We start from the raw sequence: 12,705 nt of genomic DNA, 5'->3' as shown, positions 1-12,705 counted from the left end.
CTTCACTAGTATTTACTCTATTATTATTACACAAAAAATATTTTAGTCTTTATATCACATTTTCCATTATCATTTCTGATAATTATGTTCATTTCTATCAAACAATGTAATTTGAATTTCTACTTTATTTCAACCTTATTCTTTTCCCATCAAATTACAATTACTTTCCCCTTAATTCCTTCCTTCCAAGCCACTACATCTACGCATTACCTGAATTTAGACTTTAAAAAAAAAAAAAGAAATACAATTTATAAAAATAAATAAATAAATTTTAAATCGACGGTTCAAAACTGAAACTGGAATCAAACCAAACCGATTTATCATTTACCAATAGTGTTTGATCACTTTCACATTTATTCTTGACAGGATAATTGGGACCAACATCTGACCCGAATCATCAACACTCTGACCCGAAGGCAATAAACGGTCACCCGTTACACAAAGAGGAGAGGAGTTATTATCAACAGCTACACTACCATTGAAGGCTGATCATCATTGAACAACCGTTACAAGTCACAAAGAGTCGTTGTACCTCAAGTATAAGAGGAGCCCTGTTGTAGATGAGTAGGGGGACACTTTGTTTATCACACGCAACATTATTGTACTGAACTCACGATTGTACTCTTGATACATTGAGATTAATAATACAAAATATACCGGTAACATTATTACCGTCAATTCTAATTCTACATATAAATAAATATGACTGCGGTTCGGTTCTAGTTCAAGGTTTTAGAAAATCTTTTAAGAAGGTTTTAATTTCGATTTGAACTGCCATTTTGGTTCCGATTCATTGTTCTTGGAATGATAAATCAGAACGGGAACCTTTTAGGAAGATTCCAATTTCGATTTGAATCATTAATTCAAAATTTATTTATTTATTTTTGTAAGTTCAAATTCTTATTTCTAAAACAGTCTAAATTCAATAATTATTTTATTTTATTTTATTTTTTTCCGATTCTGAATTGTAACCAAAACCATCCATACTATTTCGGTTCGGATGGTTCAAACCGAAGTGTGGTCATCTTGTACTAGGTAAAGGTAAAAGGTCTATTATATTCTTTGGAGGTTCACGGTACTGGCTGCATCTGAGAACACAACATAACTCCCCTGAAACATAGCCGTTATATCTGGCGACTGGCATGCCCTCATACACTGGATTCAAAATCTAACGTAACGGTTATTTCAAAACCCTAGCGCAGCGCAGGGCGAATTCTGACATGAGAGAAACAATGGCGAAGGAAGAGGAGTGCGCTCAGTCCCAGAAGCCAAAATCTGAAGATGGAGAAAAATCTAGCACTCTCTTTAGCCCTGGTTTCCGATCCGTGGCGGCGATGGCTGGTTGGGACGAAGAGGCGCTTCTAATGGCGTCTCTCGTAGTAGAAGACACTCCCGACCGAAATCCCAAACACAAAAAACGCACTTCTCTCCTCAATTCCACCACTCCATCCACCAATTCCAGAAGGTATTAGCATTCATCTCTCTCTGTATTCATTGTGTTCGATTATTTTCGTCTAAAATTCGGTGTTTCCAGGAAAAGGAGGGCTCAGATACGCGCGACGGTTCTCGATCTCGAAGACGAAGTTGAATGCGAGAAAAAGGAGACCAGTGGAACTGCCGACAGTAAGAAAGGAGGAAATGCTGAGTCAAAGTCAAAGGCAAAAGAGCCATCACCAGACCATCCACCCATCCCCTGCAGCATTGATAAGCTTCGTGAAGAGCTTTCTTGTGCTGTAAGAGTTACTCCCAATCTGAATTATGTATTTATTGCTTGTTTCTTTCTATGATCTTGCAATTTACAAATAGGCTCATGGAATTTGCAGATTTGTTTGGAGATTTGTTTTGAACCAAGTACCACTCCTTGTGGACACAGGTACAATCTAACTTACCAATTCCAGTCCATTCAATCATTTAGTAGTTGAAGTTTATGAGTAATTTGCATTCAATTGGTTTGTAGTTTTTGTAAAAAGTGTTTGCGATCTGCTGCTGATAAGTGCGGGAAGAAATGCCCAAAATGCAGGCAGCTTATCAGGTACCTTTTGGATATCTCTATCACTCTATAACATATAAACATAAATGTGCAATCCAACTATAGGCTTAGACTTTTAGTTAGCCTCAATAAGATTTGTTTGTTTGTTTTAAGAATCATGGTTGCTGAATTTTATATATAATTCTCTGAATTTTGATCTTACAGCAATGGAAGATCTTGCACTGTGAATACAGTTCTCTGGAATACAATTCAGTTATTATTTCCACAAGAAGTTGAAGCAAGGAAGGCTAGTATTGGTAAAGTTCAGCAACAAAGTCCAGCAAGAACTCATCATCATAATAGTCGAAATCGAAGAGTTGCGATGTTAAATAATAATAGTAGTCCAGAGGCAGAAAGTGAGCAGCAGCATCATCAAAGCCTGGGAAGGGCAAACACCAGCAGGAGTAGAGTAAGAAGACAGAGTGAGAGGCCAAGTAGAGGCGATTTCGTGAGTTTAAGGCCAAGAAGGGAGTTGCCAAGCCAGGATGAGGATTCTGCATTGGCATTGAGATTGCAAAGAGAGGAATTCATGGCAGCTTTCAGGGATGATTCTGAGGAGCAGGAGCAAGGCAGGAGGACATCAAATTACAGGGATTCTGAAGAACAACAACGCAGGAGGACCTCCTCCCTTGCAGTGGCCAGAGCAAATCTGAGAGCTATGGCGTCAAGAGCCATTAACATTCGAACTAGAAGTCGGGGAACATAAACATGGAACTGAACTGAACTGAACTCAACTGGCCCGGCAACAATTACTCTATTGTTATGGTTTTTTCTCCCCCCTTCTCCTCTAAATGCCTTGGAGGTGTTAGTAGTCATCTGTTATTTTGTACTAATGCATTGAAAACAACATGGTTCTGTATTGATGATTACTTTCAATAGTATCCACAAAATCAATGGCATTGAAACTTAAAAGATATACAGCCATTGTTTGTGAATGCATTGTAAATTTCTTTGGGCTATGAATTCAAATCACTTTTTACTTTTAAAAACTTTTTTAAAGAAATGTCCATAATTCCAAAAATCAACTTAGAATAGAATATTCAGAAAAGGAAGAGAATTAGGATATATTTCATTTTTTAAAAAAAGTTTTATTCACAAGAGATGGTACAAAAATGTAGACAACTGCAACAGTGTTGCCTCAAAATAGTATGCCTTTGCGGCTCAAAACTCACATGCCAACTATATTTTACAACAAGGAGAAGAGTGGACGCAGGAGAAAAAGCCCAAAAACTTGGCAACCAGAGATCATGCGGTACACAACCCCCACCCACCATGAAGTATGGGAACAGCCAAACTATAATTCAACCATCAACTTACTTAGTATGAAAGCTCATTGCCTCGAAGTGAAATATACTTCTTAACCCAGATCGCAATGTCCTCAGCACAAGCTTGAGCTTGAGGAGTCTTAAGAAGCATGCCAATTGTTGCAAATTCATGGACTGCATCCTTGTAGCAGAGAACAGGAGCATCAACATTGACCTTCCGGAGTTCCCCTGCGTATGCAATGGCTCTATCTTGCATCCAGTCATGCTCTGCCACTACTGTCAATGTTGGAGGCATCTGCTTTAATGGAGGACCCCTTCCCGGGACAAGTGGATTGGCAGCAGGGTGGTCTAAATCGAACTCCTCCTCAGGAAATAATAATTTCCATGCAAGTATACATGTCTCCTTGTCGTAGAAATAGGAATTTGCCAGTTTTATCTCTGAATTTGTTGGATCACTTCCAATGAAAAAAGGGTACATCAAAACCTGTGCGACCACCCTTACTGGGTCCAAAAGCTTACCTGCCTCTACAGCGTTCTGAGTCACATAATCTGCAATGTTTCCCCCACAGCTTACCCCGAGAAGGACACATCTGCACAAGATGAGGATGCAGGAAGTGTTCATTCACTTAGGCTTTTAGCAGGGGTTAGGACACATCAAGTAATATATGAATTTGCCTTATTAGAAATCATATGCAAATGGCCTCTTAGCATTCATATCAAGTAATAAATAAGTAGACTTGTAGGTTGTTCCTATTAAGAATTCTACATTGTAGAAAGTTCACAAACACCCTGAAGAATTCAATGATCACAGATAATATAAATTTCTTTGAGGATCTACCCTAGCCATTTGGAAATTGCTTATTGACCAAAAAATACACTTCCTTTTCTTCTATTTTCAATCACTTAATATGATTAAAATACCTCGAAGGAGACATGGAGTAGGAGCCTGGGAGGCACTGAAGAATTTCGCTTTGTGTGTGTGTTAGACTTTGGTGAATCTTAATGGCTCAAAAGACCAAGAAGAAATGGAAATAAAGATTCCTACCAATGAATTTTGGGAAAACTTGTAAAGTAGGTAGTCATAGGGGGCATATGCACCACGTATATGTTGTTCACTACCACCATGCTCACATCAATCTTACTCTTCAGATCAATTCAACACAAGTAAATGATTCCCAATAGAAATAGGGTAAAAAAGCAGCAGCCTTTATGTTAGGCAGAGACCCGTGAAGGGTCAAGTCCAGCACCTGATTAGGAAGATTGTTGAGTGGATGCCTAAAAGGGCCAAGTCAAGCACCCTGTCTCAAATGTGGCGAAGTTGCACCTTCCCTACTAGCAATAGCTTTAGGCGCTTAATCCCAAATCACGGGGAACTGCTACTATACTATAATTTTTGGCGTTCGCTTAATTCTAACACTTTAGGATTCATACTAGCATTAGAATTGTAGCATTAATAACCACAAATAAGGCAATACAACAGATATACACTTTGTCAAATCCACATTTCTGTTTGATCTTCAATTCAATCAATCAATCAAATTACCACAATATAAGAGAATATACACATACACCACAGCAAAAGATGCAAACTAACCTTGATGGATCAGCATGAGCAGCCAACCAAGGCTCCACCATTGATGCTCCAAAGGCATCGGGAACATGATTGTGAACATCAGACTTTCTCAAATCTGCCCCTCCACCACCACCACCGCGCTTGTTCTTACTCACTGATTTACTACATCCTGCCAAATTCGATTGCTTCGCCAACCATTGCAGCACCTTCAACCCATCCTCAAAGGCTGCCGGGTACCGATTCTCCGGGGCTAACCTGTATCCAACTCCCAAAACAATCACATCGCACAGTTTCGCAATTCTCCTACAGAACAAATCATTCGCCACCGTATTGTTGCTCCCGCTAACAAATCCGCCAGAGTGAAATTGCAACATCACCGGCAATTTTCGATGTTTCTTACCGGCCGGTGAATATCCGCTGTACGCCCCATTCTCGCCGCTTAACAAACTCACGTCAATGTCGCATCCATCGCTATTTCTCCGATTATGACCGTTACTCCCCGTCTGCGAAACATTCGCAATATCGTTAATGGCAAAAGAATTAATGCTGTTCCGGCGAAAAAGAGGCTGATTAGGATCGGATCCTGAGGAGGAATCCTTCTTTTTAAACGAATCATTGTCCTTAGATTTGGATTGGAGCTTGGCATGGGAGTCCGGAGAGTTAAGGCAGGTATCGGGAAGGAAAATTCTGAGGGAGAGAGAAGTTAAGGGATCGATATGTATATCCTTGGTGGCGACGCCGTCGGTGAACACAGGATTAACGGGGGCGATCGGTTCCCCCTCCGGCCGAGACGTAACGCCAAATGAGGCGGCGCCATCGCTTCCATCTACGTCTATGTTTTGGATTCGGCTCTGCAGCCGATGCTTCAACATACGCTTAAACACAACACTGGAGAATTGTACACCGACGCTAGGCATTTCCAACCACCACCCAACCCCAGGCTTCCTCCCTCTCCCTCTCTCCCTCTCCCTCTCTTTTCTCCTTCCTCTCTCTCTCTCTCTCTCTCTCTCTCTCTCTTTCTCAATGGATGGGGGTAGAGAGACGTGGAAGGAGAAGAGTGAGTACGTCGCATGGTATACACATGATGATTCCTTTTTTTTTTTTTTTTTTTTTGGAAAACCAAAGCAAAAACTCATATCATTGAAATAATATATTTTCATCCGTAAATTATACTGTTTGGTAAAAAAAAAAATAGAATTTATAAATTATTTTAAAGTACACATAAAATATAATATTTTTAGTTTTTATCATTCATTATTAATTAATTCAATCATGTTTAAAGTCACTCAATTTTTTAAAAATTGATAAAATAATACTCTAAAATATTTTAAATGTTTTCACTTTCAACAAATGTTATATTAGAACATTTCAAATATTTAAAGTAAATTACAGTGGAAAGTGGTCATAGTGGTGAGGTCGCCGCTAAGAAATACGTCAAACCTATATCGACTTCTCTAAATATCACATCAATATCTAACATGCATCATGATTGACCTAAGCCACTAGCTATGTACCGTCGTGTTAGACTTGTTGGTGAGATTTTAGCATTGTGCTCCATATTCTAATACTATAATCAATGTTGAAAAAGACGCTAGGCGCCTGATTTATTTTATAACTTAAATAAGCGTCTTTTTCCCAAACGTGATAAGTCTGAAGCTCACAACTCACAAGCAATCTCATTGAAGATCTGAAATCTCAATTTTGCAATCTCACTGAAGATATGAAATCTCAATTTTTCTAAACGTCAGCCCTGCCATCCATCGCTGACCACTAGCCTCCAGACCTGCGACCTCCAACCTCGCCATCTATCGGTAGCCTCTGACCTCTAAGAATCAAGGAGTAAGAAAGTCATCGGTGACGGCAACGACGACTGGTCCGTTGAAGTTACAGCGGTGACGGGCAGCGGCGGCTTCACAGTAGTTCGGCTGGTGGCAGTGGCGGTTGTGGTTACCTCAAACAGAGGCAGCGGTGACCCATCTTCGTCTCTCTCGTAGCCTGTAGTATAGAGACCTCTTCTAGCGCCGACTTCTTCTCCATTGTCTGTAGCTCCATCCGGCGACTATGGCAGACCAGCTTTCCTCTTTCCAGTGGAAAAAAAAAGGGGGTTGAGACGTGGCGACCGGCCGCGGAAGAGGCCTATTCCAACCTTTCTCGACGCAGTCGGACGCCGCCTAGCGCCTAGGTGTAATTTTTGCAACACTGACTATAATAGAGGCCACTTTTAGCTAGTTGAGGGTTCTTTAGTAGAACTTAGCAGTTTTGTTCACATTATATTCCAATGAGGCTAGAGAGTGTATTTTCTCACACAACAAAATCTTCAAAACGCTTTAAGAGTCTTGTCACCCAAACCTATGATGACACGCTTATTTATTTAGCTCTATGTTTGAGCTAGGTACATGTGAGAGATCATAATTAAATGGTTGTGGATAAAGTAAAAAAAGATGATAATAAATGTAGTTGGAGTAGTTAGTATGTATTTAGACTACCATGAGGTATATATATAGTAGGGCTAGAATACATGGTTAAGCAAATGGTAGTGAATGGATGAAAACAACATATGTATAGGTGGGTAGATGAGTGCAATGGTGTGATAGGTAGGTGATGAGTGGATTGGTAATGAGATAAGTAATACGATGCATCATAAATAAATAAATGAGGAAAACAAAAGTTTATAAATAATGATGGTAATGGGTTCGAACCTCAGTGGGGGCAATGTTGACTTTGTTGGGTTTCAGTAGGTTGAGAAAAATATATGGACAGATACTACATGTAATAGGGTCAATAGTATTCAAAAAATAATAATAATAATAATGATGGTAATGGTTTTTTTTTTTTTTAAAAGAAGACTATTTTAGATTAATTCAAATTCGTAGACAACATATTACAGATGATAGGAGGAGGGTCATCAAACCACTCCGAACAATCAGACATAGAAATGGATTGCCTAGCAAGCTTATGATAATGTTAGAGATGAATTGCAACATTTGGAGTACACAATTTATTATTATTATTATTATTTTGGTTTCCAAATTCCTTTGTTAATTTTTCATTTTTTTTATTTTTAATTTGAAAGATAAGAATTTGAACCAAAAAAATAATAATTTATTTTCCGTTTTTAAATTTTCTAAAAAACTTTTAAAAATTAAAAAAAAAAAATCTTCAATTACTAAATACACCCTCAAAAGTTTTTTTTTTTTTTTTTTTTAAAATTTTTAAAAAAATTTTAAAAATTAAAAAAAAAAAATCTTCAATTTCTAAAAACCCCCCCAAAAGTTTTTTTTTTTTTTTTTTTTAGTTGTAATTATGTAGAACCCAAAATTTAATACTCGGGTACATTTTTGTACAAGTTAATTCTATTTGTGTCTTAAATTTATAGGTGGTAGTCCATTTTAAGTCTTTTTTATCATAACATTCATATTTGGTCCTAGTATTATTGTGATGTGACCATTTTTTATCATTTATCAACAAAATAGTTTAAATATCGTTAAATACAAGGGCATTTCAATATTCAATAATGATTTTTTTAAAAAAATAAACATAAAAAATATAGCAGTTTAATGTATTTTGTTAAAAAATTAAAATATCTTTGTATTTAACCACATTTCAATAATTTTGTTAATAAATGATAAAAAATGATCATGTCTTAATAATACTATGATCAAATATGAATGCTTTAATAAAAATGACTAAAAATAGGACAAAAATGGAATTAACTCTTCTTGTACAGAGGGCCTCAAATCTTCAAGAAAAGATGCCTCATACTTGAATAATTACATACATGAGATTGAGAATTGAGAATAATACATAGATGAGACTTTAGAGCTCATCTCATACGCGGCAATGGAGAGACTAGGAGATGATGTAATGGCCTTGATTTTCCACCGGATCCAAGACCGAAATGACAGAAAGTCATGCTCTCAAGTTTGCAAGCAATGATTGATAGTCGAGGGCATGACATCTTCAAATCTGCGGGTTTTCGAGCCCAACCTTCTCCGAAACTTCCTTCCCAGGTACCCAAATCTTCTTAAATTCGAGTGTTCTGAGGTAATCTCGAATTCTCATGTCCAATTTTTGGCCCAGACGTGCCCAAGAATTCAGTCATTGAACCTGAATTTCAAGGAAAAAACTCAAATTTATTATGAAACGGATGATAATCTGAGCTTTGATGATTTTGATGATGAGGGTCTGCGTGCTATTGCAAAGGGTTGTTGTGATTTAAACTCGGTTTTATTGAGGAAAAGAAGTGGTGTAGGCGATGCTGGGGTTACTTCACTGGTTAATTTTGCGCCCAATTTGAGGGTTTTGGACTTGAGTTGCTGCCGAAGGGTTACTGATGAAGGGCTTAGATCTATTGGGACAGCCAATTCTTTGGAGAATTTGAATTTGCAGGGTTGTTGCTTGATATCTGACAGGGGTTTGGAGTCCCTGGCTATAGGGCCTTTGTGTCATACCTTAAAGAAATTGATCATTGCTGAATGTGATCGGATTTCAGACTCTGGGGTGGGGAGTTTGGTGAAATTGAGGTCTTTGGAGGGGTTAGATTTGGGGGACTGTGGGCCAAAAGTGACTGACATTAGTGCAACAGCTTTTGCTGCAATGAGAAGTCTGATGAGATTGAATTTATCCTGGCTTGTAAACGTATCGGATCATACGCTTATTTCTTTGGCTCAAAATTGCAAGAACTTGACGTCCCTTAATTTGACAGGTTGTGAATTTGTTACTGGCAATGGGATTTGCTCCTTCCAGAATCATGAATCATTGAAAGAGCTGATTTTGAGATATTGTAAAAATCTCTTGGTTTCTGATTTGGTGTATTTGGTGCATGGGTGCGAAACGCTAGAGCGAATCGTGCTCGATCGAGCACTGAAGATATGGATTCCCGCACTAGCGGATCATAATGTAAGAAATAGTTGTAGGATTGAGTGGAAATGATAAGCATGAATACTCATTTAAAACAAGCATACATACGATGGTCGATGAAAGTGTTCTAGTGGAGGAAAAGGGTAGTCATCCACAACCATTGTCAATCGGGAAATGCTTCTTTACCCCTACAAAAACCACAAGTTTATAGCCCCTCCCTGATGTGGCTATTTTTTGTGTGGTTAGTTGTTTCTTTTTTCTTGTTTTATTTTAAATTTCAATTCACCACAAAATGGCGCACAAGGGAGTTTTGTTGGTGGTTATGGAACCATAGAAAATTGTAGTTTTGAGCATATTAGGTTTTATCCATTCTGATAACTCTCTGCTGCAGATTCTGTTTGTGTTAATGGCTGACTTTTGGTACAGACATCATCGTTACTGAATGATTATCTGCTTCAGGTTGGAATGGTTTTCGGGAGGATCCTGGGCTGGATTTCAGGGGCTGTTACAATTGAGTTCTGAGGATCTTGCAAATAGCTGGTTTCTTTTGGCTACTGGACTTTGATGAGTTTCTGAAAATTTTCTGTTGCAGATTCTATTTGTGTTAATAGCTGATTTCTACAGACAATACTATCTACTACTGGTTGGACTGACTGGTTTTAGAAGGATGCTAGTTTGGTTTTTAGGGCCTGTAAAACAATTCTTTTTTTTTTTTCAATTATTAAGAAGGTTGGGTGGTCATTTTTTTGTGGATGCAAAAATTATTGTTTTTGAAGGATGCTAGTTTGGTTTTTAGGGCCTGTAAAACAATTCTTTTTTGTTTTCCAATTATTAAGAAGGTTGGGTGGGCATGCTTTTGTTGATGCAAAAATTATTCTTGTTCGACTCTGCTGGGGATCGAACCCAGAATCTCTGGTTCCGTAGACCAGCGCCTTATCCATTGGGCCACAGAGTCATTTTGAACTGTAAATCAATTCAGTTTTATAACTTTTATTTTTGCGCAGGGAAACAGGACAGTTGCTGCTAGTTTTACTTGATCTAACACTTACACTTGTACAGGGATTTGCATTTATTGATTAATCATTATGTTTAGGGCGGTTAACGAACCGAACATAAACGAACGGAGGCTGTTCGTGTTCGTTTGTTAAGGATTTTGGACTGTTCGTGTTCGTGTTCGTTTGTTAAGGTTTTTGAAAATCCTGTTCGTGTTCGTTTGTTAAGCGTTCGCGAACGTGCTCGTTAACATTAACGAACACGTTCACGAACGTGTTCGCGAACGTTAATGAACACGTTCACAAACATATTAATTTTCGTTCACGAACACGTTCGTGAACACTTAATAACCAAACACCTGTACATGTTCATGAACACAATTTGTTCGTGAACAAGAAATAATCTACGTTCACGAACAATAATCAAACAAACAACACAACTACAAAACTAATACAAATAATTGAATAAGTCCACTCGTAGGAGTAGTAGCATCTAAATAAATGACCTTAATCACCCCATATATATAATATATAATTATTATTTATTAATTTTGAATACTACTAAACGAACACAAACGAGCTTATTTGCGAACACTTAGCAAACGAACTTACCACTGTTCATACTCTGTTCGTTTATTAACCGAGCTCAAAATTTTGTTCGTTTACCTTAACAAACGAACATAAACGAACGCTTACCAAGCTCGAACACGAGTTATTTGTCAAAAACTCTGTTCGCTAACAGCCCTAATTATGTTGCGCTATTTTGATGTTTTGACAACCTAACTTATTAGGGTATCCACAATGCTTCTAATTTCTTATTCTATTTTCTCTTCAATCCTTCTTTCATTCCCTCCCCATTTTGTGGGCCCTACTCCTTCTCATTCTTTCATTCTCTCTCCATTTTGTAGGTCCTACTTATCTCATTCGGCAATTCCTACACATCATCTATTATTTTATTTATTTTTTTATAACTAATAATTCAACTTTATTTTATTTACTTTTCTATAATTAATAATTTTAACTTTATAATTAGAATTTCTAATTTCAATTATAAATATAATTAAATAAATTACAGAATAAAATATATTTTAATTTTATAAATTTAATTCAAGCAATTAAACTTGTAATTAAATAAAAATATCTTTATGAAATTTAAATTAAACTACAAATTTAATACATAGATAAAAATATAAAATCATAAATTAAATAAAAAATCAAAAGCATAGAGGCTGAATAAAAAAAAAATGTACTAATATTGTACTTCAGAACTCAAGGTGAAGTTGGTATTTCAATTATTTCTAAACTTGGTTATTTTCCTTTGGGAAAAGGGTAAATATACGAAAACATTATTAGGTTATTGAACTCTAAAATAAATGCAATTAAACATATTGGTCTTGACTTTAGTGCCTCCGTCAATTTAGGTACACGACTTTCATTCCTGACATAAGTAGTGCTTGACTTTAATTTTTTTGCAACTTTTAGTCCTTGACTTTGATTTTTTTTTTCCACTTTTAGTCCTTTCGGCCATCTGTACGACAACTTTTAATCGAAATCAACAAACTGTTGTGCCATTAAGGATAAATAACGTTTAATGTATTTAGGGATTTATGAATAAGCAATTTTACCCTTAATGGCACAACAATTTGTTGATTCTGATTAAAAGTTATCGCTTAAAAAGCGAAGCAAAATAAGCAAATAACGTTTCTTTTTCCTTAAAAAGCGAAGCAAAATAAGCAAATAACGTTTCTTTTTCCTATTTTTTCTCTGCAAAATAAGCAAATAACGTTTCTTTTTCCTATTTTTTCTCTGATTTTATTTATAAATATATTTAGGGCTTTATCAAAAGACACTTTTACCCTTAATGGCACAATAGTTTGTTGATTCCGATTAAAAGTTGTCGCTTGGATGGCCAAAAGGACTTGATTCCGATTAAAAGTTGTCGCTTGGATGGCCAAAAGGACTAAAAGTGGAAAACAAATCAAAGTT

The 12,705-nt window shown here is 36.9% G+C and overlaps 3 protein-coding genes and 1 non-coding gene across 7 annotated transcripts; 2 read left to right on the top strand and 2 right to left on the bottom strand.

Moving 5' to 3' along the window:
- The first annotated feature begins 1,185 nt into the window (after positions 1–1,185).
- On the top strand, positions 1,186–3,018 carry LOC116000180 (probable E3 ubiquitin-protein ligase TRIML1). The gene is made up of 5 exons (XM_031240212.1): positions 1,186–1,465; positions 1,535–1,733; positions 1,824–1,873; positions 1,958–2,032; positions 2,195–3,018. Exons 1-5 carry the CDS (start codon positions 1,221–1,223, stop codon positions 2,733–2,735), a joined length of 1,110 nt encoding a protein of 369 aa, XP_031096072.1. The 5' UTR covers positions 1,186–1,220; the 3' UTR covers positions 2,736–3,018.
- A 50-nt stretch (positions 3,019–3,068) lies between these two features.
- Positions 3,069–5,852, bottom strand: LOC115998700 (probable carboxylesterase 11). Its single transcript, XM_031238335.1, has 2 exons — positions 4,889–5,852; positions 3,069–3,884 (listed from the first exon to the last, which is right to left on the bottom strand). The coding sequence occupies exons 1-2, from the start codon at positions 5,782–5,784 to the stop codon at positions 3,347–3,349; spliced, it is 1,434 nt and encodes a 477-aa protein (XP_031094195.1). The 5' UTR covers positions 5,785–5,852; the 3' UTR covers positions 3,069–3,346.
- Positions 5,853–8,653: 2,801 nt separating this feature from the next.
- On the top strand, positions 8,654–10,598 carry LOC115998411 (F-box/LRR-repeat protein 20-like). 4 transcript variants are annotated; one of them, XM_031237987.1, is made up of 4 exons: positions 8,671–8,765; positions 8,819–8,877; positions 8,948–9,766; positions 10,187–10,598. In XM_031237987.1, the coding sequence occupies exons 1-4, from the start codon at positions 8,708–8,710 to the stop codon at positions 10,247–10,249; spliced, it is 999 nt and encodes a 332-aa protein (XP_031093847.1). In that variant the 5' UTR covers positions 8,671–8,707; the 3' UTR covers positions 10,250–10,598. The 4 variants fall into 4 exon arrangements, 2 of the variants coding, with proteins under 2 accessions (XP_031093846.1, XP_031093847.1); XM_031237986.1 differs by having other exon boundaries at positions 8,665–8,765; positions 8,819–9,766; XR_004093889.1 differs by having other exon boundaries at positions 8,654–9,968.
- An 11-nt stretch (positions 10,599–10,609) lies between these two features.
- Positions 10,610–10,682, bottom strand: TRNAR-ACG. Its single transcript has one exon. It is a non-coding gene; the product is annotated as a tRNA-Arg (tRNA).
- Between the last annotated feature and the right edge of the window lie 2,023 nt (positions 10,683–12,705).

Source organism: Ipomoea triloba, chromosome 12 (assembly GCF_003576645.1).
Source record: "Ipomoea triloba cultivar NCNSP0323 chromosome 12, ASM357664v1".
NCBI classification, from domain to species: Eukaryota; Viridiplantae; Streptophyta; class Magnoliopsida; order Solanales; family Convolvulaceae; genus Ipomoea; species Ipomoea triloba.
This window is presented reverse-complemented; position numbering and strand designations above follow the sequence as displayed.

Excerpts from the sequence above, each read along its gene's own strand:
- LOC116000180 (XM_031240212.1), top strand. The coding sequence starts at position 1,221 with ATGAGAGAAACAATGGCGAAGGAAGAGGAGTGCGCTCAGTCCCAGAAG. Across the intron at positions 1,466-1,534 it reads CCATCCACCAATTCCAGAAG|GAAAAGGAGGGCTCAGATAC; the intron begins GTATTAGCATTC and ends CGGTGTTTCCAG. Across the intron at positions 1,734-1,823 it reads GTGAAGAGCTTTCTTGTGCT|ATTTGTTTGGAGATTTGTTT; the intron begins GTAAGAGTTACT and ends TGGAATTTGCAG.
- LOC115998411 (XM_031237986.1), top strand. The coding sequence starts at position 8,819 with ATGACATCTTCAAATCTGCGGGTTTTCGAGCCCAACCTTCTCCGAAAC. Across the intron at positions 9,767-10,186 it reads CCGCACTAGCGGATCATAAT|GTTGGAATGGTTTTCGGGAG; the intron begins GTAAGAAATAGT and ends TATCTGCTTCAG.
- LOC115998700 (XM_031238335.1), bottom strand. The coding sequence starts at position 5,784 with ATGCCTAGCGTCGGTGTACAATTCTCCAGTGTTGTGTTTAAGCGTATG. Across the intron at positions 3,885-4,888 it reads GCTCATGCTGATCCATCAAG|ATGTGTCCTTCTCGGGGTAA; the intron begins GTTAGTTTGCAT and ends CATCTTGTGCAG.